Genomic DNA, 24,218 nt, shown 5'->3' with positions numbered 1-24,218 from the left:
ATTCTGGCTCTGCCCGGGTTTTCTCCAAGCACCCCCCTCCCTCTCCTCCCAGCAAAGGCTACAGCAGCCACTGAAATATGATAATCAGAACAGCTGCTTCTGTGTTCCCTACATCCAATCAGAGGCGAGCTGGTTTGACGTCCCCGAGGCCTACGTCGACCAATGGCGATGGAGCTGAGTTGGAGCAGAGAAGTTTGAGTAAGAGATAAGGAAGAGGCTGGCGGCCGCTGCGCGCTGAGTCCCGCACACTGCAGCGCCTCTGCCACTCGCTTCCCGATCCGGAGTTGGCCTGTGCGGGTGCGCGGAGCGTTTTCTGCTCTCTAGCTCTCTCTCTTTTCCCTTCTCTTTCTGTCTCTCACTCCCCGACCCCGACCTTTTTTCTTTTAAAAGGCTCCTCATCAACATCACCCTAGTAATAAAGGAACCAATTTGATCCCAGCTCCTTGGACTGATCCTCAGAGCGACTGATCAAGCAGCCTCTCTCTTCCTTTCCATTTGACAGCATCTCCCGCTTTCCAAGAAGGCGCAGCTTGTCTCCTTTTTGTTTTGTTTTTTTTTCCTGTGTGTTTGTGTTTTGTTTTTTACCTCTGGGAAGCTCCATCGCAACCGTGCACCATTTCACTGTGGACATTATACCCTCTTACAGATATGGGAGATATGGGAGACCCACCGAAAAGTAAGGAAGACGTTATTCGTTATTCTTGAGCAGTGGTCATATGGCAAGCGGGAGGACGAGCTCTTTCTTCCCACGGTGGCAGGCGGGAGCGGTGGAGGACGCAGCCTCTGGCGGGCTGCCGCTTCGCCTGGTGGGGTATCGGAGCCTCCGGAGCGATCTCGGTGGCTTGGGAGAAGAGAAGGAAGAGGCGAGAGTGTGGAAAAGGAGGATGGGGGAGTAGCTGCCATGGACGGGGGTTGGGCTTCAGAGGCAGCGGTAGATGACTCCAGTTCAGTGCGACCGCTCCGGTGCTAAAATCCTGGAGACATTTGCTGGAAGTCGGTTTCCCTTAAAATAAAAAACAAACACCCAAACAATAGGATTGGATTTCCTTTAAATGTATTGAGGAATCGCAGTGTTGGGGGGCGGCGGCGGCGGGGCTGGGGGCCAGGAGTGCAACTGGATCCATTCATACTCGCGTAGCAGATGATTTAAAGCGTGGGAAGTGTGGGTTGCTACCTTTTAAATAAGCGCGCTGCTTTGGAAAGGAATGGGTTTCTTAGCTCGGCGGGGTTCCCTTCCAAGCAAATAATTCTTCCGATGGAGGTAAGCGTCCAGCGCTCCAGGTCGGCCTTTAGGACCCCCGCCCTAAAGAAGTGAACAAACCTTTTAGCGAAAGAGGGATTGAAATTGACAAAAGGAATGGAATTGACAAACCAAAGCCTGCCGGTTGCATCAAACTCCTAAGAGCAGAGCAGAGAGAGAAAGCGTCACCGGCGTGTTCTGTTACCCAGTCCACTAGCTTCCCTCTTTTTCTCCTATTCAGAATCTGGAAGTACAAAATTAATAACACCACACACATGCCTTCATTCCACCATCACCCTCCAAAAGAACAAATTGTCAAAAGGGAATGTTTTGATTGCGTTGGAAGGTGCGTAAAATGTGCGCGTTCTAGAATTCTGCCAGCCTTCATTTGAATGTGCGTTCCGCCTCCTCTCTAAATGAGGGAAGCCTTTGATGGCACACACTCCAATTACCATCCTAAAATGCTACACACTCTCTATCTTTCTCACACTCTCTGCGATCATTCTCTTCCTCCCCCCCCCCCATATAATGCCACAACAACAGCAGCAGCAGCAGCAGCAACGCGCTCCCAAAGAGTAGCAGCCCTACGCGGGTGATCGACACTAATAAAGTGTGTTTATCGCCGTAGGAGAGCAAACGGTCAGTCAATCATGTCTTTTATTATTTGCCTTTCAGAAAAACGGCTGATTTCCCTATGCGTCGGTTGCGGCAATCAAATCCACGATCAGTATATTCTGCGAGTTTCCCCGGATTTGGAATGGCACGCGGCCTGCTTGAAGTGCGCAGAATGCAACCAATATTTGGACGAGACTTGTACGTGCTTTGTTAGGGATGGGAAAACCTACTGTAAGAGAGACTATATCAGGTACGGAGCTTGCCTTTTCCTCTCCTCCGCCCCTTCGGTCGCGTTGCAGTTAGAGACGGTTCCAGTTGAGCCTTGTTTATTTTCTATCTGTATAAGGTTTGGGAAAGTAAAAACAAAAACAAAAACAAAAACCCCAGTTCTTTAAATTCCTCTTCCCCGTTTAAAAGAAATGAAACCGCGATCTCCTAAACACGCTTACCTGGAGGTAAGTGTGTGTTTTTTTCCTATTAGTGCCAAGAAAATGCGTCCAGGGGTTAGATTATTTAGGCGTGTGTACAAGCGCCTAGTTCCGTTCCTATCGAGTGTCAAGCCCTACTGAGTTCAGTGGGAAATAAACTAGCATTGCAGTGCGAGCTCACTGGAAAAAAAGAGAATTGCGTCTTATCACTGAGTACATACAGTTGAGAGGTAAATTCTTCTCCCACTCCAGGAAAAAAAAATACAATTTCAACTCTCTCTTTTTTTCCTAAGTTTGGGCTGACACTTGTGAGCAAATGTGTAAAATAAATAGTCTGCGAGGGTGCAAATCTAAAGTACCGGTAATTTGAAAAACGGGTTTCCTTATCAGATAGACTTGCTTTTAAGGAAAGGTATACAGGGTCGTGGGACTTTTCAGATCCATACTGGCAAATTACTTGCAAGATTTCTCAGTAATCCGCCGATCTGACCTCCAGGTAAAGATCTTAGAAGCTGGGTGCCCCTCGGCGGTAAGAGCTGTTGAAATTAGTGGTAGTTACTTATGAGAAGATGTGTGTGAGATCTAGGTGTGAGTACCTTCTTCGGTTGTTGGTAATGTGTGTAATATATTTTTTTTTGCGGGGGAGGGGAGCGGCAGCGACAATATGTTGCCATTTAAGATGGTTCAAACTGGCTTTCTCTAAACTAAGCGCCCCCAACGCTTCCTCCATTCAACTCTAACTAATATCAGTATAATTGAAATTAAGTGGTGGCGTTCAGGCCTGCTTGCTTCCCAGCTGCATGACTGCGTGTACGATTTACATATAGATTTAAATTTACATATATATATGTTTTTTAAAAAAACTATGTTACAACAGGAAAATAGCAACACAGGCTCAGTTAAAACAGGCCATTCCTACTCCTCCTCTCACGCCAGCCCATGGCTCCTTAAAGCATGGTAAACAAATGTGATGATGATTATTAGTGGTAATAATAATTAATAGTCCCCTTCTGTTTCCTGAATGCAGGACGGTTTCTTCGACTGGGGGGCTTTACAAAAACAAAAACAAACCCTAAACATGACATTTAATCTTTTAAAATATTAACCCTTTGGGCGCGCTCGGACTGACTCTCTTTCCTTATCTTATCTGCCTTGATGAATTGGACAGAGGAGATCAAATTGCCCCTCATCTGTGGGCGAACAATCGGTACATTTAGATAATGGAGCGGCTTCCTACCTAGCATGAAAATCTGAGAGCTGATTACTTACACACACACACACACACACACACACACACACGTGTGTGTGGGGGGGGGTACTATTGGCCATTGCTGACATTATAAGGAAACCTTTATTTCTTTTTAAAGAGGGGGGAGCAAAGCGGAGGGGCTCCTTTTTTTGAACAGCTTTTTTTTTAGGGAGTCTTGACTTAGACGGCGCTATGCTACTGTGTCCTTTTTGCTGCATTTGATCTTTGCAGAGGGGGCAAAGGTTGGGGCAACCCTAACCCTAACCCGGGTGAAGGGGAGAGAGGATCCACTGGAAATTCTCCTGCGTAAGGTCCCTTCGCAAGGAAATGGCAAGAGAAGTTTACGCGCGGCTTTAGGCGAACTCAGCAGCAGCAGCAGCAATTTCTTGGGCAGTCTCTTTTCACTCAGCCGGAAGGATCCCTGTGAAGCCCTCCGCGGTTCTCAAAGTGCAGCTTCCTAACCGGAGGCCAGTCCTCCTGAAATCCGTGGGGCTTCCTTGCTGAGGAGACAGAGTTGCCCGGCTGCAATCCTGAGAGCCCTCCCCCGCCCCACTCCCGGGAAAGTCTGGCAACGAGGCGAGACCGAGTTTCCTGCTGCTTTGAGTTCGCCTTTGTCCAGCAGACCCGGCTGTTCAGCTGGCTTCGGTCTAGAGAAGGGATCCCTTGGCAAACCTGATTCCCAGCTCCCCGAGAATCAGGTGCTCGGAAGTGAAAGCATGGTGAAAGATCCCTCTGATCCCATGCTCCCTCCCCCTCTCTCAATATATATATAGAGAGAGGGGGGGGGGGAAACGCTAGGACTACCATGATACTAATACATAATACTAATACTAATAATAAGAATTTATATTATATATTATTTGTTCACGCGGTGATCCCTGCACCCCGACTGTAAACCACTGCGTTATTCAGAAGTAACCGCCATTGTCTCGACACCGGGGCTTTAGTTCCCCAGAACATGTGTTTAGGATGGCAACTTTAGATAGAGTAACTTGGAAAGCAAATCCCTTTCATGCAAGCCCGTATGCTAAGGGATCTTAGCCTTTTGCTGCTCGCCGTCTTTCAAACAGGATTTACTTGCCTTGGTTCAGAAGTTGGCACTTCATGTCCTTGTCTAGCTGGGGCAGAAGCGAGTTGGGGGGGGGGGGCGAGCTTTGATTCTTTAGCCTGAGATACTAATAGAGAAGCGGGTAGAATTATGGAATCATAGACTCAGGGTAGAGTTGAGCTTTTAAAACTAAGCATTTTCCTCCTGCTATTTCCGCGCCGCCACCTCTGTATTCTTCTTTTAAGAGGAGGGACTTAGACATCAACAACATATGTAGATTATCTGTATGTGTACATATGGGTCCAATGTGAAGCCATATCAAAGCCTAGCCGAAGACTCTGTCTTTATAAACTCTGAATTCTACAGAAAAGCGACCTCCTATTCGTGGTCTACGGGAGCTTTTCAGCGCTACTGAGAATTCTGTTGATTTGTTGTTGGTGATTCTGGAACAGAAGGCGGACGTCGCCCTTAGGCTGCAATCCTGCACACATTTCCCCGGAAGTAAGTCCCACTGAACTCGATTGGACTTGCTTCTGGGTAGACGTGCATAGATAGGCTCGCTCTGCCCCAGTCTTACTTTGGGAAACTTACTAGTCTGAAGCAATTTCTCACTGATTTCAAGGGGGCTTTTTCAAAGACCATCAGGAGTTGCTGGGAGCTAAGATTATTGGGGGGGGCGGTTATATGGGGAAGGGGCGGGAAAAACAGCTGCTCAAGCGGTCCAAATAAAACCATTTAGAGCTGCGGGTTTATTCGCGGCCACGCGCCTGTTCCTTCCCGGGGAAATTTCGTCTCTGGGAAAAGCCTTTGCAGTGCCTAGTAGCGATCTGGGAGAGCGCCCCCTTGAACTTGACTTACACCCAAGTAAACAGGCAGAGCCGGGAGCATAAAGGTGCGGAAGCAAAGGCAGGCCGAAGGTTTTGCCTCTGAGTATTGCCAGTGGGCTTAGGATATTGGTGGCCGCGATTCACTGACTCCAGATGCACTGTTTTACTCCTGAGTTTTGTATTTGTTTGTTTATATTTTAAGAGTCGAGTTTAGCCTTTTCCTTCCTTTTTGATGAGCGGTTTTTGGAGGGCAGGGTTGGTTCCAGCATTGCATTTTAGCCCCCAATAAACTCCCAATAAAAGTGGACGCCCCCGGAATAAGTTTCCCTAAGCGTCACGATTCCTCCTCTTTTCATTGTATAAAAGGGTAAGCTGCCATTTTCTCTTTGGGAATATTTGGTTCTGTTTTTGGTGTGACGAGACACAGAAGCGGCTTTTTAAAAACTGCAATCTTTTAAAGACTCTTTTAAAAGGAAGGGAGTCAGTGGGGTTTTCTCCAAAGTCACCCTGTCCAGGCCCGGGATGGGTTGCATTATTATTTATCTCAGAAGTATATATAAAAAAGTGACTCCAATGCTGGAGGCGTTTACTCGGAAGTAAGCACCGTTGCACTCCACGGGGCGAACTCGCGGGATTGCAGCCCCCGTTGCTCATTGACCCCCCACATCTTGCTGTTCTAATTAGACATTCCCCTTTTCTAACCTGGTTTTTAAAGGTTGCTGTGAAGTTTCAGCCACCCTCGTTTCTTCCATTCTGTGCATAGGGCAGATTTTCTCCCCTCCCCCTCCAAAAGAGACCGCGAAAGAGAACAAACAGAAAAAGCCCCACCCTTCCAATAATAATAATAATAATAATAATAATAATAATAAACCAATCAACACCCAAATGCATGTACGGTAATTTATTTTTTAAAACACTTCCCCTTCGCTGCTGCAAGGTCCGAGCGCGTACACAGTACAATTTCAGAAGCCACTAGGATTGGGAAGTCGGTAGGAACCGAATTCGCTCCGATTTCTATTTTCGCGAGCTTCTGGTTTGCCAGAGGTAGACCGGGCGACCTGGAAGGCGTGCTGGGCTTGCTGTCTAACGTGGGAGACTGGAACGTGGATGAAAGAATGACTGGCTTGATTCGACGGGGCGGCCGGAGTGAAATCTTTCTCTCTCTCTCTCTTCCTTCCTCACCCCACCTCCGTATTCTTTTCTCTCCCCCCCACCCCTTTATCCCCAATCCCACCCCGCACCACCCCTTTCCTCGACGGGGCCTGGGCTCAGGCTATACGGCATCAAGTGCGCCAAGTGCAACATCGGCTTCAGCAAGAACGACTTCGTGATGCGCGCCCGTTCCAAAGTGTACCACATCGAGTGCTTCCGCTGCGTGGCCTGCAGCCGGCAGCTCATCCCCGGGGACGAGTTCGCGCTGCGGGAGGACGGCCTCTTCTGCCGGGCGGACCACGACGTAGTGGAAAGGGCCAGCCTCGGAGCTGGGGACCCCCTCAGCCCCTTGCACCCCGTCAGGCCGCTGCAGATGGCAGGTACTTCCTGGTCCCCCCTCCCAGAGACTTCGGGGAGGGCAGGGGAGGGGGGAGGGCAAGGGAGGGAGGGTCCCTCCGGGCCTTTGTTCCATATATGTGTTTTCTCTCCCACTCCAAGCTCTTCTGCCGTTGCCTCCCCACCCGCGGTTCCCGGCCATCAGTGGCTAATAATACCTCCTAGATGTGCCCAGCCCCGTATTCATTTTGATACCAGCTTCGCAGAGGTTAGTTTTGTTTTTTTGCAGAGGTGAGAGAGTTTTGGAGAAAAGGCTCACGAGATCCCCCTGCTTCCGATGGCAAAATGACACTAAGAAGCAGAACCACACACACACACATGCTCAAAATCTGCAGACCTCTGAACACTTTACTCCCGAGTAAACATATAAGAGGATGCCGCTTGCGGGGTATCTTTCACCCACTTACCTAGGGGTAAGCCCCATCGAACTCGGGAGAGAACTTACTTCTGAACAGACGTGTAAAGGATTGCACTCTTCCTATCTCCACCAAGCGCATCTCAGCAACAGAGATGAGCCCTTCGTTGAAATAAAAGGAAATGAGTTTGCTTAAATTTGCTGGGAGATGACGCCCAAACCGGTAGCCAGCTTCTGGGAAGTAAACTCCCTGTAGCGCAATGAGACTTCCTGCCAGTATCCTAAGAATGTTTGCTCAGGGTTTGCTTACTTTTTTCTCTAGTAGGCACGATTAGGATTGCAGCTTCCCACCTCTTTAACTTCCCCTTGACTGCAGCCATTAACTCGCATGGTCCAAAGGGTTTGAGTGAAACTCACTTGCTTAGAATCTCCTTTAAAATACCCCCAAAACTCTACTTTTGCAAACATCCATTGGTAAAACAACTTTGCACCCTGATCCCTAAACCTTGGATGCAGCTCAGATTTATCCATGTTCATTCAAAAGGGTTCCATAATTTTAATGGAACAGATTTCCAAGTAAATATGCATAGGGATGCAATCTTAGTAGGAACTTCCATTGATATCAATGGATCTTGTGTATTTAGGTCCAAGACATGAGTGTTGTCAAGAGCAAAAGCAGATGAGTGAATCCAATCAAGGCTCTTGCCCTAAACCCCTTCCTTGAAATGCATAGAGCAATCCTCTGAATTTCTATCCTGAACTAAGTCCCACTGAATTCCATAGGATTGACTTCTGAGCAGACATGTTTGACACCGTTAGGCTGCAATACTACACACTTGAAGTGTGCATAGGGTTGCATCTTTAGGGAACAATCCTATAATGGGACCCTCTGGGATGGGTGGGGTTAGGATCCAGGGGTTCCCCAGCTGTGCCAGTGTAAGGCCTGAAAAGGGGGCATTCCAGGGGGGGGCAGAAAAAGGGGATTTAGAATGGATCCTATACCCATCAAGCTCAGTCACATGACCTGGCAGCCTGGTGTAAATTAAACCAGCAGAAAGGGTGGTTTAACCCATACTTTATTGTTTTCCCTCTGCCTGCTTTAGGCCATCTCAGTCAGCATTAGCCCCACTCCTGAATGAAGTTTGGATCTGGTGTATGTTATCCTAGCTTAATTCACACTGGCTGGCTTTATGCCAGTTTCTTGTGTATAGGATTGCTCCTTTAGTACCATTAAACTGTGTGGGGTATTTGTTTGTTTTTTACTTCTAAGTAAACATGCTTGGGATTATATTGTTAGGCCGTCCTCCTATGCCCACTTATTGGAGAGCAAACTTTGTTATAACCAGCGGAAGTAAGCTGGTGTATGGGACCATGTTGTTTTATGGGAGATAATTCCTCCTCTCCTTTGACCTGAAAAAGATATGAAGTCTGCCACAGTACAGAGGGCAGGCAGAGTAGTGTGCTCTACTACGACTGAATTGCCAAAGAAGTAATATACTTTCAGTCTCCTGGTGGCTTAATATAAATAAGAAATATTTATGTATATGTTGTGTACGTAGCTTTCACTGTCAGGTATGTGCGCTGGGTAATCACAGCAATCTATCTTTCCAAAGCAAGTGGAAGGAGCAGACAGAGAAGTACACAAAGATCAAAACAGTAGAGGTGGGGGGAAAGAGAAGATAACAGCAGTGTACCTTGCATTGCAAGGAACTTTTACAGAGGGCACAATTGATTCAGATGTTGTGTCCTTTTGTTGCACTTAGGTCTTTATTCTAAGTAAAGATGCTTATGATCCTGCTGCCCCGTTAGAAATGTCCTGAGAAAATATGGAAAGCAAGGGGGGAGCAGGATAATTAATGTGGGAAACAAGAAATAAAAAAAAAATAGGGCAGGGGAGAGCAGAGAGGCAGCAATGGGTCCCCCTATGCAGATGAGGCAATGCTATTCAATGAGTTTAGGCTCTTCCCAGCAAGGCGTATTCTGAATGAAACATGGGATGGGGGTGGTGGTTATGCAGTGTGGAGGGGGAGCCAGCTTCCAAAAAGAGAGACTAATAACTACAGGCACCACTTCAAGCTGTAATTTAAAACTGTCAACAAGCTAATCTTCAGTAATTGGCCTTCTAAGGGATTCGGCCTTCTCCTCATGAAGCTTTCTGTGGTTTGGGTGAGAATTTCAAGCCGAAAACTTTAGTGTCGACCCATGAGCTGGCTTTACTTTTTCATTAGGATTACTCTTGACTTGAAACATTGCAGGACCACTTCTTTGCTGCCTGCCCTGTCTAGGCTTCTGGGAATGGGCCTTATTTGTTTTTCCACCCTATCAGGGCAAACAAAACAAGACAGGCTTGGAGAATTCCCAGTCAAGAGCTTGTAACTTTTAAGTCTTTCTGCTCTTCTCTCCCTTCTGCCCTATCATGGGAGTGGGGGCAGCAAGAACACTATTTACAGTGCCAGTCTTTAGTAACTTAATCCAGGGTAGTCTTTCCTTAGTTTTTAATAAGAGGTTTAAGCATCGTCGTTGGACTCCTAATTCAGAGACCATTGTTGCACTTTACTTGGAAGCAAGTCCCATAGTCTTAACTAGATTTCAAAAACATTTCCTTCCAAGTAATAGATGAGTGAGCAGTAAGGGTTTAACAAGTTGATGTCTTGTGTGCCTCCAAATCTGAAATCGCACTTCTTGTAGAGTCTTCCTTGCTATACCAAATACAAAACAGTGACTAATTTGAAAGGGGAGAAAGTGTTATGAAAAAAGCAAGTCAAAAATGTGGAGCACAATGAAACCATCAGATTATCTCTGCCCTCCCCATTAACTCTGCATTTCTAGATACAATCCCATAGAATTCATTCTAAAAATATTAGCTCAAGTATTTTGTTTGATACATGGTTGCATTTTTTGTATTTTGAATTGTGTCTTTTTATATGTGTTGTCTGATATTGAGGCAAAAAAAGAGATGGGGGATGTAGAAATTATTTCAACATATAAATGTTCAAAAGGAAGTTCTACTAATTTCAGTGGCACCTGCTTCCAATAAAGCAAACTTCAGAATGCTGCATTAGAGTACATTTTTCTCAACACATTTACTTGGACTTTTCTGCAAAGGAAGTAGCTCAGGTTGCAATCTACTGTGTACTTACCTGAGAGTAAACTCCATTCACCAATGAATGGCACTGCAACCTTCCTTCCAATGAGAGAGTGTTTTATAGAGCAACCTCTTTGGCTGTTTACTTGGAAGAAAGTTTCACTGTCTTCAGTGTCGTTCAATCTCTGTTCATAGCATTGCAGCCTTAAGAGTGTCAGTTGCATTTTTTAAAGGAGAAACTGTTGGAACATTTATTTTGCTCTGGATTTTCTAGCGGTGTGTTCTTTTGACAGCGTTCACAGACTCACCCACTTTAAAACTATATAATTCAGCTAACTCACTTTCCCCGTCACTGCTTATTAGTACACACATGTTTATTAGTTCTCATTTTAAAATTCGATATAAAACCCCACCGTTTCACATTTTAGGCTGCAGTTTTGTGTTCATTTAGATCTGGATAAGCAAGCCCCCTTGGCTATAGGGAGGTTTCCTTCCTTCCACCTAAACATGCCTAGAATCGGGCTATTAAAAGGAGGCTTTTATGCAACTAAATTGAGGGGGGGGAGGCGTTGAAAGTCCGGAGCTGTAGAAAGAAAGCCTGTGTAATGGTGCATGGGACAGGAGGAGAATCCGGGAGGTGCTAATAGCAATAGATAAACAGGACCTGGGGGAGAGTTTTCGACGGAGGCAATTGGGTTGTTTGCTGTGGCTTGCATTGTTGTATCCATTAACCCGGAAGTGGCAGATGGTTCAGGGTAGATGAGGGACTAGGTGGCCAATTGATCCGTTTGAGCTTTAAGATTCTAGTGAGTGGCGCCAGAGAGGGAGGGAGGGAGGGAGGTCTTGGTGGTAGCCGCCTCCGCGCTCCTTCCAAAGCCCTGGTGATTCTTCCTCGAGAATTGTGAAATGGCGCCCCCAGATTATATGACTATCTGCTTCCTTCCACAATCCAAAAATATATTGAAGTGGAAAAATCGACGCCACTGATTTTTTCCCCCAGCTGAATTTCCTTCCCCCGTGCACGTTTGAGAGCTCAGCCATCCTTTGCGCGCTGAGGAAAGACCATTGGAAGGGGAACGCGGGGTGGACGGGGAGAGAAACTACCGGGTTGCGCAGGTGTTCCCGGTGAGGTGGGCCGGCAAGACGTCCCACCGAAACTGGACGACTGGCGATTTCCTCCAGTCAACAAAATAGAATGAGTATTGCTCCCTCACCTCCGAGATCCGAAGGCTTGAGGGTCCCAATCGTCACCGCTCATTAGAGAGCGCCATATAGAGTACCTTGGACAGCAGCTCCTCCGCTGACAGTCCCCTGTCCGCGAGGAGCTTCCAATCGTGACAATGGGGAAAACAAGAGAGGCGCTTGTGAGAATGTGGAGGATTAAGGGGATCCATAAAAAGTGGAGGGGCTTGACAGAGAGGTGTCCCCGATTCCCATTGTTTGCAATAGCGTTGGTTCCTGAAGAAAGGTGGATGGATGGATGGGCGTCCAGGTAGTGATGATCCCTGCGGGGTTGGCCCCCCAGGAAGTTGCGTGTCAGCATCTTCTCGCCCTCCCCCGCCACTTACGGGATTCCTGTTCCTTCCTCTTTTTCCTCCCCCCACCCACCCCCCACAGCAGAACCTATCTCTGCCAGGCAACCGGCTCTGAGGCCACACGTCCATAAGCAGCCGGAGAAGACCACCCGCGTCCGGACCGTCCTCAACGAGAAGCAGCTCCACACCTTGCGGACCTGCTATGCCGCCAACCCCAGGCCCGACGCCCTCATGAAGGAGCAGCTGGTGGAAATGACGGGCCTCAGCCCCAGGGTCATCCGGGTCTGGTTTCAAAACAAGCGCTGCAAGGACAAAAAGAGGAGCATTATGATGAAGCAGCTCCAGCAGCAGCAGCCCAACGACAAGACGGTGAGTGGCTGCCGCGGTCTTTCCTCCTGGCCTCTAGGGGGCGCCAGTTCCCGAAGAAAAAACTTTTTTGGTTAGTGGGCGTGCTTTGGCTGTTCTCTTGCCTTGGTGCTTTTGATTTGCTTGGGGGGAGGATAGGTTCGTGCGCATGTGTGTATTACTGTCCAATGAGTGTGTCTGTCAAGAACGCCAATTAGCGGGGCTCCCTGTAGCCAGCAGAAAAAGAGAAGGTCCCCATTCCTCTGTGCCTTTCACAGCAATCGAACAGAGAGATAAGGGGACGCTTCACCTGTTGAATGCTGGCCTGTGGAAGTAGCACGCTTCTAGAAAGGGGTCTGGGTTTTATTGGGGCAAGGCTTCAATAGCTTGCTGGGTTTAGGGAACTGGTCCGTGAACTCTTGATTGTGCGCATTTATTTACTTTTTGTTGCCAAATAAATGGTCCAATTGTAGGGAGAAATCCCACAACAACGTCTCGATATTCCACAGCACCCCCGTTTTAATTTTTTTAAGTACATGTTACAGTGACTTTACAAACTGCCTTACTCTAGAGTAGTTCTACTGAAGACGCTGGGGCTGTTCCAGAGACAGATATCAGTTTGTGGGTAATTCCTACTTTCTTGTGGTCTAAGATACATAACAGCAATGTGGGGGGTGGGGGGGTAAAGGTCAGAGGAGGGACGGGATAGATCCCTTTTTAAAAAGGCTCTCAACTGACTTGCCGGATGTAAGACGATTCGAATAGGTGTACTGAAATCAATAGAGTAGGCTTCTATAGTCCTACCTAGTTATTGTCGAGTTCTGGCAAGCAGATTTCAAAGAAAAATGCGAAGAAGACCAATTGAATTCAATAGAACTTCGCAGTGAACTCCTACGTATATTTACTCGAAAGTAAATCCCTCCTACGTTCAATTATTACCTAGTAAGTGTGTGCATGTCAAAACGCCATAGTGGTGCACTCGATGGAATTAAAGCTTGCTCGGGAGTAGGTCCAACTGGAACCCCCTGAGGCTTACAGCGTAATTCTAACTATGACTACTTAGAAGGAACCCCTGTTGAATTCAGTTTGGCTTACTCTTAATATTAACATTAAGGTTAATATTACAGCCATACTCCGGGTAACTGTGTGTAGGATTGACCTATTTTGTTGCCACACTTTTTGGCTCTAGACCTGAAAGTCGGGCGGATCAATCCTATACATGGTTTACTCGTAAGAAAGAAAATTCTGCTGCTAGTTGCCTAGGCAGTTATGTGTCCTTCCCAACTACCGGATTTCAGCCAGATACTCTCGTAAGGCTCCAATCCCATGCATGCTCACAACACTGCCCAATTCATGTCTACTCGGAAGCAAGTCTTACGGCATTCAGTAGGGCTTACTCCTAGGTAAGTGGATCTAGGATGAAGTCTAGCTGGGCGGAACGAGAATTACTTGCGAGTAAACAGACTTAAGGTCTGGTTTTTAAAATCCAATGAGAGCGAACTTTAGCACTAGCGACACAACAGAGTTTCGGCAGATGAGAATGACGAGCGAGCAGATATTCCAAAACAACCGCTCTCTCCCCATCCATTGCCTTTTAGGCCTTGATGATGCCGAGGCCATTGTTGTGTTGCTTAAAGGAACAGCTATTAATGTTTGTTAAGACTGCTTATCTGCTTAAGTGGAAGTTTAAAGCGTTGCGTATTACCGCGGTGGAATGTAATAAACCCCAGTTTGAAGTGTTTTAAGTTGCTCCGACTTAGGAAGTTATTTTGGACACAAAGGCTTTATAAAACCTGCGGAGTTTATTTCTCCCCACCCGATTCGTTGCCACAAAGTGTAGTGGTGGTTAGCTAGGAAAGGGTGAGCTCAGTCAAACCTAAATAAGCAGGGATCCTTGGAAATGATCCTCGTTCCGGATCACGTTTTCCTGGAAAGTTCAATCTCACTCGAAGACCATTTCAATGTCTTGTCGATGCCGGGGCGAAAAGTGAGGCGAATCTCCCGAACTTTCTCTAGAGGCTACAGTTCTGTGAAATGGCTGGACTGGGACCTAAACCGGTTGCGTCTTTAGGAAGGGAGTGGAAAGGAACCGGCTTCAGTCCCAATTCTTCTCCTCAACTGGACTAGACATCCCGGTGTACGATTGCAGTCGCACCTAAACTTAGAGGATCAATGGTGCCTAGGCATGATGTTTACTTGAAAGAAAATGCCAACTCCGGATCATGGGCTTACTCCGAAATGAGGTCCGCTTGAAATCTGCGGCGTTGTAGAGCAACTCGGCTTGACTTTTGTCAACCTCCAGGAGTTACTTCCCTTAACCACGAAAATACCCGGAGTGTATATCACCACTACTAAATATTCACAGGAAAGGGTTCAGTCCTAACCCCACTTACCTGGGAGTAAGCTCCATAGCGCTCAAAGGGACCTGAGTAACCCTCGGTGGCATTTTCTCACGCGTTAAGGCAGGCTTCGACGCAGGCGTGTGTGTAAGTAACTCCCCTTTCAGTCAGCGAGACTTACCCCTGGGTAAATATGAGTGGTGTGTATGTACCCACACTGTGATCCTGAAGGCCGTCAAGCTGCTGGCTCTAGAGTTGTCCCATGCTCTAGTCTAGGGCTCCTATCTCGTGCTCGGATCTCCAGCTTTTGCGCTCTGGACGTGAATTCCAGCGCTTAAGCAATCGGGGGAAGAAGTGTGTTATTCAGTGTGGCAGCATTAGGAGGGACCAATAAATAGATGTGGAATAAGTCGTTGGAGGTGGGGTACCAGTAATGTAATTAGCAGTTGGGGGAGCGTGCTATTTGTCCGGGGTTGTTCGCCTCCTGTCCTCCTCTGTGGCGTTCCCATGGAGTTACCCGCCTCTTCCTCATTGGAAACCTTCAAGATAACAAGGACAACCCAAAATGTCTTGACTCAAAAACCCCACTAAGATCACTGGGCTTTACTGCCTAAGAGAGAAGCAACCTAACATGGAGTCCTAGTATGCACCTTTCCTACCTGGAAATAGACATGTTTCCCCTGCGTGCGGGAGGTATATATATATATATACCTTGATCAGGACTGGAAACGGATCCTAATCTACTTTGCCTAATCGACTCAGCAAAGAGAGGTGTGGGTGGTGTGTTTTTTTGTTTTGTTTTTAAGAATAATAACACACGAAATTCCGCGAAGGGCAGATTAACAAAGTCAATAGAGTCGAGCGTTTGATAAGCCCGAGAAGGAGTTTATTGACTCTCTGCGCCGCGAGACAATCGCGGTTTGTGCGGCGCGGCCCCTCACCGCCTCTGCCTGCCTTGTTTACAGAACATCCAAGGGATGACGGGCACTCCCATGGTGGCGGCCAGCCCGGAGAGACACGACGGGGGCTTGCAGGCGAACCCGGTGGAGGTGCAGAGTTACCAGCCGCCCTGGAAAGTCCTCAGCGACTTCGCCTTGCAGAGTGACATAGATCAACCGGCTTTTCAGCAACTCGTAAGTGTCAGTTCCCGGCTGCGATGAATGGGCCACTGTGCGCGCAAAGGCAAGCGCGACGCTCCTCTAGATTATTCCTGCAAAGTTTTTGTACCCCCGCGCCCCCCCTTTCCCTCCCAGCCCCAGAGTTTAAAACACCTGGAGGTCAACTCACGTCCCCACCAGAGATCCTTCCACTTCGATGCTTTTAGGCTGCAAACCCTAAAACCACTTCTACTTCGGAGTTAAATCCTGCTGGATTCAGTCGGGGTTTACTCCCGGGTAAGTGGGGTTCGGGTTGCAGCTTGAGGGTTTGTATGAGATAGCAGTGCCCATAGATTACCCCTATCTGAAGCCCCTAGAAGTGTGTCCATGTGCTGGAAGGAGTCAGGAGGAAGCCACTGATGGCGATTGTGTAGGGTTACCTCAGCTGCCCATTTGCCTGCTAGCCTCACAGTTATCTTTAAGCGCAGAGCTGCTTGCTCTGTGGACATTTGCTAAGAAGCATGCATATTGATGATCTGGCTGGCTATTATCAGTAGCAGTGGTATTAGCAGCAGTAGTTATATTGGACAATAAAAAAAAAATCAAGGTAAAAGCAGTTTTTGATACTGCAAGGTATACCCAATTATTTGGGATGGGAAATGTCCCCTTAGCATTAACTCATTTCAGAGCAGGTTGCAGGCATCCCTGCAAAGCCATCCTCCCTTCTGTCACACATGAACAATGGATGAAATGCCTATTTTAAGATGGCCTATCCTGTGACAGAAACATACATTATCTAAAAAATAAAAATGGAAGTATGCTTTCCGCCCCTTCAAAAAAGCAGTACTTTATTCACAGCCATATTTGCAGGACTTATGTTGTTGTTTAGTAAGAAATCATAGGATGAATTTGTCCTAAAGGCTCCTAGTAATTTTAATAGGTTTTCCAGAGGGCTTATAAACCTTAGCTGCCACCCTACTCACAGTTAAGAGACTTGTATTCCACTGATGCCAGTGGCATTTAAGCAGTCTGGCTGTGTGGTGGTTTGCAACCTTTTTCCCACAATACACAAAGTGCTTTCCAATATTCATCTAATTTTTAGTCTGCGTTAGAGTGAGAAGGCACAGGGAAGCCTTCCTCTCTCCCACTTTTGACCTTTATGACCAGCTAGGCTTCCTTTATGCCTGGGTTTCCCATAACCAAATTCAGCCATTTAACCACAATGTCAAACACCAAGCTTATGCCCAAGATCCTTAAAATGCTTAAGTTTATTGGCATTTAAACCAGCATCTGCAAGTTGTCACCAAATTATTATTATTATTATTATCATCCTAACAATTAGACTAAACTGAGTGAATAGGATCCTGGTAGTGGGTGTGTTGCTTCTACTGGGTTGTACATTGGGGCTGAAATATGGTGGTGATAGTCTAATAAATCGAAAAAGTTATTTGAAGTATTGTTTGGAGGGTAGCAGTGTTTAAAATGAACACACCTTTCTAAATATGTACACTTCTATAAAATATTACAAAGGTTAGCCCCTGTTTTTTCCTGTGAAATGCACATTTCCTATTTACATAAATTACTTTTGCATATTGTAATGTTAGCCTTTAGCACAGTTTGTGCAAATGTACGGTATATTTTAGCCCGATTGTTTGCATTTTCTTTTTCTTTTTACATGCCATGGCTAGCATATATTTCTGAACTTCCATGGATGCTTTTGTCTTGTTTTCATGATTTTTAAAAATGTGGTTATATAATAAAGTGCAACAGTTGCATAGTATTAAAGGGCTGGCTTTCACCAAAAAGCCAAGAGGAATTTACCAATCAATTCTGTTCTTAACTCACTTCCTTATGCCTACATCATTTGGCAGCTCATATGGGACCATATCATCTGCAATACTTAAGCCCAACCAGGTGATTTAAGGACAGAAGTTCAACCTTAACTCAATTTCCTGGCCTAAGTGTGTTAAAACCAGATCTTAAAAATAATAAGGTATGTTATGAATGGTTTTTCAGTGATTAAACTTCGTAGTACATCTAATGATTGGGTGCACAAAGTGTCTCCCAAAAATATAACAGTTTAAATATTTGTTTTGGAAAATATATGTTGCAAAGTCCTTCTTTTTTTAAAAAAAAAAAACGACAGCTTTAACTCTTCTAGAACAATGCCCAAAACAATTCCACTAAGAATCCTTGTGTCACAATTTATGCCATAACTCATTTGGTAAGACTGCAGCCTAAGTATCACTGAAATTGGGAAAGTTTACTTCTGAGTAAATGCCTTTAGAGATCTCCAGACTTTCTTGTTCTTGAAAGAGAAAATACAAATGGTGGTAAAAATAGATTAAATCCAATAGTGATCAGTGTGCTGTGACCATGCCACCTTGGATGGGCTACTTAATTCTGATTTAGGGGCTGTTTTCTTTTCCTGCTTTGTTCTGGGTGTTGCCTGGTACTCAGGAAGAATTATCCTGCTTTAAACCATTCAGTGCAGCTTTTAACAATAGAGGAGATGGGTAGACTTTGTGGGAGGAAATGAGTCTAGGGAGATACAATGGAAGATTCTAGGACATGATACGGTGTGAAAAAAAAATTACGTCAGTATGACAAAGATGGGTAAAAGCGTAGGGTGGAGAGAAAATTGCATTTGGAATGATTTTTATCAGGCATCTGCTAAAGGAACTGAAATGAAGTCTGGAGGCATTTTATGTCCCCATGCAGGGCCTCAATACAGAGTCTAAAATCTTATTATTACCAATATTGAGCTTTACAGACAGACACACCTAACTGGGCTACACAAGCAATTGCTTGGAGTAGCAACATTATTAGGGGTGCTAAGCAAGCGGTCTGTGATCAGAGAGGTGACCCCCCCACACACCCAGAATCCCTTACAGTGCTGCAGAGGATTCTGGGACATGACTCTCAGAATGTGAGCAGCTGCAGTGTTGCAAGGGATTGTGGGACATTCCTTTTGGATTGCATGGTGCAGCTGCTTGGAAGATGAAAATGTATTAGGCTGGCCCTGATCCTCACACCCGATAGAAACCATCAATTCTTCTTAATTCCCACTGCGGGGTGTTGGCTTGCTGAAGTTTGATAGGAGGTAGATTGCAGTCTGTTTTTAAGAGAATAGAAAGCAATTTGAAACTGTAATTCTCATAAGCAGGCTTTTGTAGTGTTCAAACCAGAGGTGAAAATGGGACAAAAGAAATACTTGTACGTAGTACCTCACTGAAAGCAATGCTTCTTGTTCCTTCTTTTTCTCAGATTCAGTGATTACTCACAGGCAAAGGATTAATTCCATCCATAATAATATTCCAGTTTCACTGAGCAGAGAGGACATCTATCCATGTGCAAAGAGCCTCCCCTTATTCACTTCAGTGTATAGGGAAGCCCATTCCCACAGGAACCCTGTGTGATTAGTGGAGCATACACAAACAGAGGACTCTGAGTCTGAACACTGTGCAGAAATAAATTCTGTTGACTTCAATAGGATTTACTTCTAAACCATGTGTTTACCACTGGGGTGCAAAGTAGAAATCCACTGCAACACACCTTAAATAATCAGAAACACACTGGGAAGAATTAGCCAGCATCTAGGATGAAAATCTATGGAAGAACTCATATTGAATTTAACGGGTTTGGACTCCAGCCAATGTGGAAAATCTTAACCAAAAGAAGATAGCAGTTTCATTAGGAACCTAACTGGGATCCAACCCACAGATGAGGGTTACTTGGATTTAAACTAGTATGCACATTTTCTTGGAAGTTATCCCTATAGAATCTAATGGGGCTTATTCCTTGGAAAATAGGGATTGCAATCCCTACAATTATCTGTAGTGCTCAAGCATTTAGGGCCGTAGTTCAGTGGTGGAACATCTGCTTTGCAGAAGGTTCCTGGCGTCTCCAGATAGGGCTAGGAATGTCCTATGTCTGATTGGCAGCGGTTCTTCAGAGGTTCAATGTAGACAGCACTGAACTTGACGGACCAATGGTTTGACTCATTCTAAGGCACTTTCCTTTTGTTCCTGTATTTCTTAGCACTAAATTCTATGGGCATCAAGGAGATTCAATTTCAGTTTGGATCAGGGCATTGAACTGGAAGAATTTACAGTGACTGGGATCCTTACTTTTTGCTTTATGAAGGGAAGGGCCTTCTTCTTCATGGAAAGCCAGTTCTGGGCATGGAAGACCATGGGGCCATAAGTGAGGCTCCAGTCCATTGATTTTAATGGCATTTCCAATCTGCGTGCCTCTTTAAAATCATAGAACAAATTTTTACAATTTTGTTTGGCTGCGGCAACCCAGTCAGATGGGCAGCATTTTAATTATTTATTTATTTATTTATTTATTTATTTATTTATTTATTTTATTTTATTTTATTTCAAATCTGAGTCCTTCAGAAGTGGTGTTTTGCAGCTGGGAACTTGTACCCAACTGCAGAACATTTCATCACTGGCTCCTTGGAGGGTGGTTTCATGTGCTACAATTTTCACTCGGAAAGTAACTTTTCTTGGGGGGGGGGGATCATGTGATGCTTGTAATAGCACTTATATAAGTGTGACCAAAACATTCATCTGAAATCCTTATAACAACTCTCTGAGGTAGGTCAGTATGTCACCATATTATTTTTGAGGGACTCAGGCAGAGAAATATTGGCTTATCCCCCCCCCTCCCTGCTGCCCTTAGAGAATTTTGTGACCAAGGCCTGATTTGAATTGGGATTTTCTTGTTTACAACTCAAGCCTCTTGCACCACAATGTTAGGTATGTTTACTCAGAAGTAAATTCTGCTATGTCCAGTGATGCTTACCAGCAAGGTAGGATTGCAGCCTTATCCATTACTTGACACTAACTCTCCTTTGTGTAATTATTAATATTGAACGATCCTGTTTGCTTTGAATTTATTTGCTGCAGCTTCCCTTCCCAAAGGTTGTATACTGGGTGTACATAGGAAAACACACACACTACACTTATATATGTAGGTCCACCATTGCTTTATGTATATGTTATGTTTCTATTCTGCCTCTCCTTCACTGGGCTCAGGAAAAGCTATTTAGAAAAGGTACGCGTTGATTTCACTAGAATTGTTTAAAGCTGCCTTCTAGTTTACCATATTTTCTGGTGAAAATACCCAAGCAGTGCTAACCTAGTTGTGTTTACTCAGAAGCCAGCCCTATTCATGTCAAAAGGGACTTACTCATAGGTAAGTATGTATAGGATTGCAGCCTTAGAATAGTCTTCATTGACCCTGATCCAGAGAACTGTGAATTGCAGAAGACCTGTTGCTTAATGGTTCCAAGATCTAATCAGCACTAGAGAGTAAAAACCTCCCAGAGCTCTGATCAGCTCTTACCTAGAGAAAGAGCAGATAAGAACATGTATTGGGCCTAATGTGTGGGCTCCTTCTGAGCTGAGCCATCATAATACTCCCCTGTTGGCTCATTGTTAAGGGATGACTGAGGTTACCTGAGTCAACAGGTCTCCTGCACCAGGAACTGTTGGCGCTTTCTCCATTCTGCACTGAAATATAATATTTTAGATATGACTTTGCTTAGCAGCTTTCCCTCTAAAATTTAGTCTAAATTTGCACTTATCTGTATATACAAGCATATGGAAATTTTATGCAGAATTGTTTCTTGGGTTTGTGCCCCAGAAAACATCTATTTAAGTTGAGCAGCAAACATTTCAGACAGAACTGATACAACTGTACACTGCAAATTCTTGGGGGTGGGGGAAGCAGAGGGACGCCATTTAAGTATCCACATACCAAAATACAAATTTTGTCACTGCAAACAATGATGATAATTCCGTGATCTTTTCATCCCAAATCGGACTGCTTGCTCAGTGCTCCAAACATATGAATATTATGAGCTCTAATATAATATAAAATAGTTTTCTGTAGTATAGTGATAAAAAGTGGTAGCTAGAATCAAAAAGATAAATAAGTAAACCCAACTTCCAATTCAACCTCAGATCTGAACTGTGCTAGGGCTGTGGCCATTAAGTATACACTTAGTTGGGAAAAAATGTGAGTGAAGTCAATGGGGTTTCTTCTTGGTAAGCATGTATAGGATTGTGCTGCATGTGTCCTAACCTGGTACTCTGCAGCTGTTCTTGGGTACCATCTCTGACTGTTCACTTTGCTGTCTGGGGCTGATGGGAGTCCAACAACATCTGGAAGGCACCAGAAGGTTGGTGAAGACTCTTCTATTCAGTTCTTTGTTCTTCCTCAGTCTCTGTTGGAGGGTGAGCTTAATACTGACCTTACATGATTGCTGTAGGCAAAGTACACTGAACACTAAAACTCTCTCTTGCTGATATAAAATACTGATGTTTATTATAAATAGCTCCAGTAGCCCAACATTTTACAAAACCCAAAGCTGTTCCAAAATCTCACTGGTAAATTCCTTGCTTTTCATTCATGCGGGATTTGTTCAACTTTAAATTTTCCATCCATTTTTAAATTTCAGAACTAATTGTCTAAGTGTCCCAAATGTATTCCATTATTCCATTCCAATATTCCATTTGGAATGTTCGCAAATCTACTCCGAGGCAATGATGAACTATCAGGGTGAAACCAGAGTCGATCCTCACATGAATTCTTGCAAATATGTCTTATTTCACTGTTCCCGCACTGTGGTTGCAAAAAGCAGAAATGGCAGGCTGCTATAAAAATCGGTAGAACATAAATAATGTTACTATTTGAGTTACTGTTGTTAGTAATAGTATTTATGTATATAATGCTGTCACAATGTATACCAGAAGGTCTCTGCCCTGAGCAGAAATGCAATGATATTTTGAAAGCCAGAGAAATGGGCATTTTCTTTTCTTTTTGTAAACCGTTTATTCTCTCTCTTTCTCTCTTAAAAAAAATGTTTTGCAGGTTAATTTTTCAGAAGGAGGCCCAGGTTCCAATTCCACCGGAAGTGAGGTAGCATCCATGTCCTCTCAACTCCCGGATACACCTAACAGCATGGTAGCCAGTCCTATTGAGGCATGAGGAACATTCCTTGCGGTGCTGAGGTCCTCAAATGTTTTCGCCCCCTGCTGGAGAGAGTGGGAAAGCTATCACGTTTCGGGACTTGGAGAGAAGGAGAAAGAGAAATTAGAAAATTAAAAGAAGAAGAAAAGTATTTAAACACAACCGTGTTCATGAACCTTAAAGAAAAGAAAAACTCCATGAACTGTCTGGGGAGTCTTTGTTCGTTCGCTTTTGTTTCGTTTTGCAATGATAAGGTAGCAACACTGTGAAGACAATCATTGGGATCTTACTCTTACAAAGCAAATGAAAATGCTTTCGTTCTTTTTTTAAAATAATAATAATAATAATAATAATAACAATCCACCCCCCACAGAAGGATCGTAGGGAGATCAAGAAGGATTTTGGTTTTTTGTTTTAAAGACGTTTGTGAAACGCAAGAGGATACGGACCCAGGACCGCCACCTTTTCCCAAATGGCATTGTTGAGTGACTGCACACAAACATCGCCCAGAAAACGCCTCGTATGACCGTCCAAACTCGAATGGTGTTCTTCCTAGACCTGCCTCGCCCCTTGCCAAAAAAAAACAAACAAAACCAACATTTAAAATTATATATATATATATATACATACACATATATATCTTTGAAAGGAGCTCTGATAGATTGCTTTTCCAAGATCAAGGAAGGACACCCTCCCAACCATCCCACGACAGAACGAGCTATTCAGATGGTTGGAGCTGCGAGCGGTTTGGAATTTCTCTGTTTCCTTTCCCCCCCCAAGAAAGGTCTTGGAGCGCCTGGGTCGTCCCTCCAATAGCATGTACTGTAGCTTTCGCCTCTCCTCCTCTTCCTCTTTCTTTCTCCCTTTTCCCGGGTGGGTCGGTGGGTTTCTATCGAGATCCATCCTTTTTCTCCTGGTCTCCACTCTCCAGTGACTCTTTTTGTTTCGTTTTGTTTTTGTTTTTAATTTAAAGGAGGGAGTCGGTTTTAAAAAATATATAAATATAAATATAAATATATATCTATCTATCCCAATTTAAACCTTCATTCGCAACAAGGTATACCTCTCTTTTGGCCACACATGAAAAATGAAAAGGAAAAAAAAAGAATCGTCTTTCGGGGTTCTGTTTTTGACTGGCGTCCGTTCAGTAACATTCCCCTTTCCCCAAAGATGTGTATAGTTCTTGGTTTTTTTATGTTTTTTTTAAAAAAATGTGTGCTTTTTTTTTAATGAACTGGGGTTTTTTGCCCCCACCCCTTTCTCTCTCACTCTTTCTCTTTCTCTGGAAATAAAGAGGGGGGAGGAGGAAATACTTTTGTTTGTTTGTTTGCTCTCGCATTGCAAAAATTATAAAAGTAATTTATTATTTATTATCCAAAGACTTGCCACTTTTTCCATGTCCTGATTTGTTTTGCTGTTGCTGCCGTTTTTTGGGTGTGTGGGTGTATGGGTGTGTGTTGCTTTTATTTTGCTTAAAGTTTTTGTTTTTTGCGGGGGATGATCCACGCTGTGGGCAGTTCTTC

At 44.8% G+C, this 24,218-nt stretch overlaps 1 protein-coding gene across 2 annotated transcripts; it reads left to right on the top strand.

Moving 5' to 3' along the window:
- Window positions 1-218: 218 nt before the first annotated feature.
- Window positions 219-24,068, top strand: ISL1 (ISL LIM homeobox 1). 2 transcript variants are annotated; one of them, XM_079995233.1, is made up of 6 exons: window positions 219-676; window positions 1,916-2,105; window positions 6,680-6,939; window positions 12,016-12,299; window positions 15,580-15,747; window positions 22,597-24,068. In XM_079995233.1, the coding sequence occupies exons 1-6, from the start codon at window positions 649-651 to the stop codon at window positions 22,711-22,713; spliced, it is 1,047 nt and encodes a 348-aa protein (XP_079851359.1). In that variant the 5' UTR covers window positions 219-648; the 3' UTR covers window positions 22,714-24,068. The 2 variants fall into 2 exon arrangements, with proteins under 2 accessions (XP_079851359.1, XP_079851358.1); XM_079995232.1 differs by having other exon boundaries at window positions 12,013-12,299.
- Window positions 24,069-24,218: the final 150 nt, after the last annotated feature.

This window comes from Podarcis cretensis (assembly GCF_951804945.1).
Source record: "Podarcis cretensis genome assembly, chromosome: 11".
NCBI lineage: Eukaryota > Metazoa > Chordata > Lepidosauria > Squamata > Lacertidae > Podarcis > Podarcis cretensis.
This window is presented reverse-complemented; position numbering and strand designations above follow the sequence as displayed.

What these genes read in the sequence shown, in the direction of transcription:
- ISL1 (XM_079995232.1), top strand. Translation starts at nt 649, where the DNA reads ATGGGAGATATGGGAGACCCACCGAAAA. An exon ending in TATGGGAGACCCACCGAAAA is followed by an intron (nt 677 to 1,915) that starts GTAAGGAAGACG and finishes TTTGCCTTTCAG; the next exon opens with AAAAACGGCTGATTTCCCTA. An exon ending in AGCAGCCCAACGACAAGACG is followed by an intron (nt 12,300 to 15,579) that starts GTGAGTGGCTGC and finishes CCTTGTTTACAG; the next exon opens with AACATCCAAGGGATGACGGG.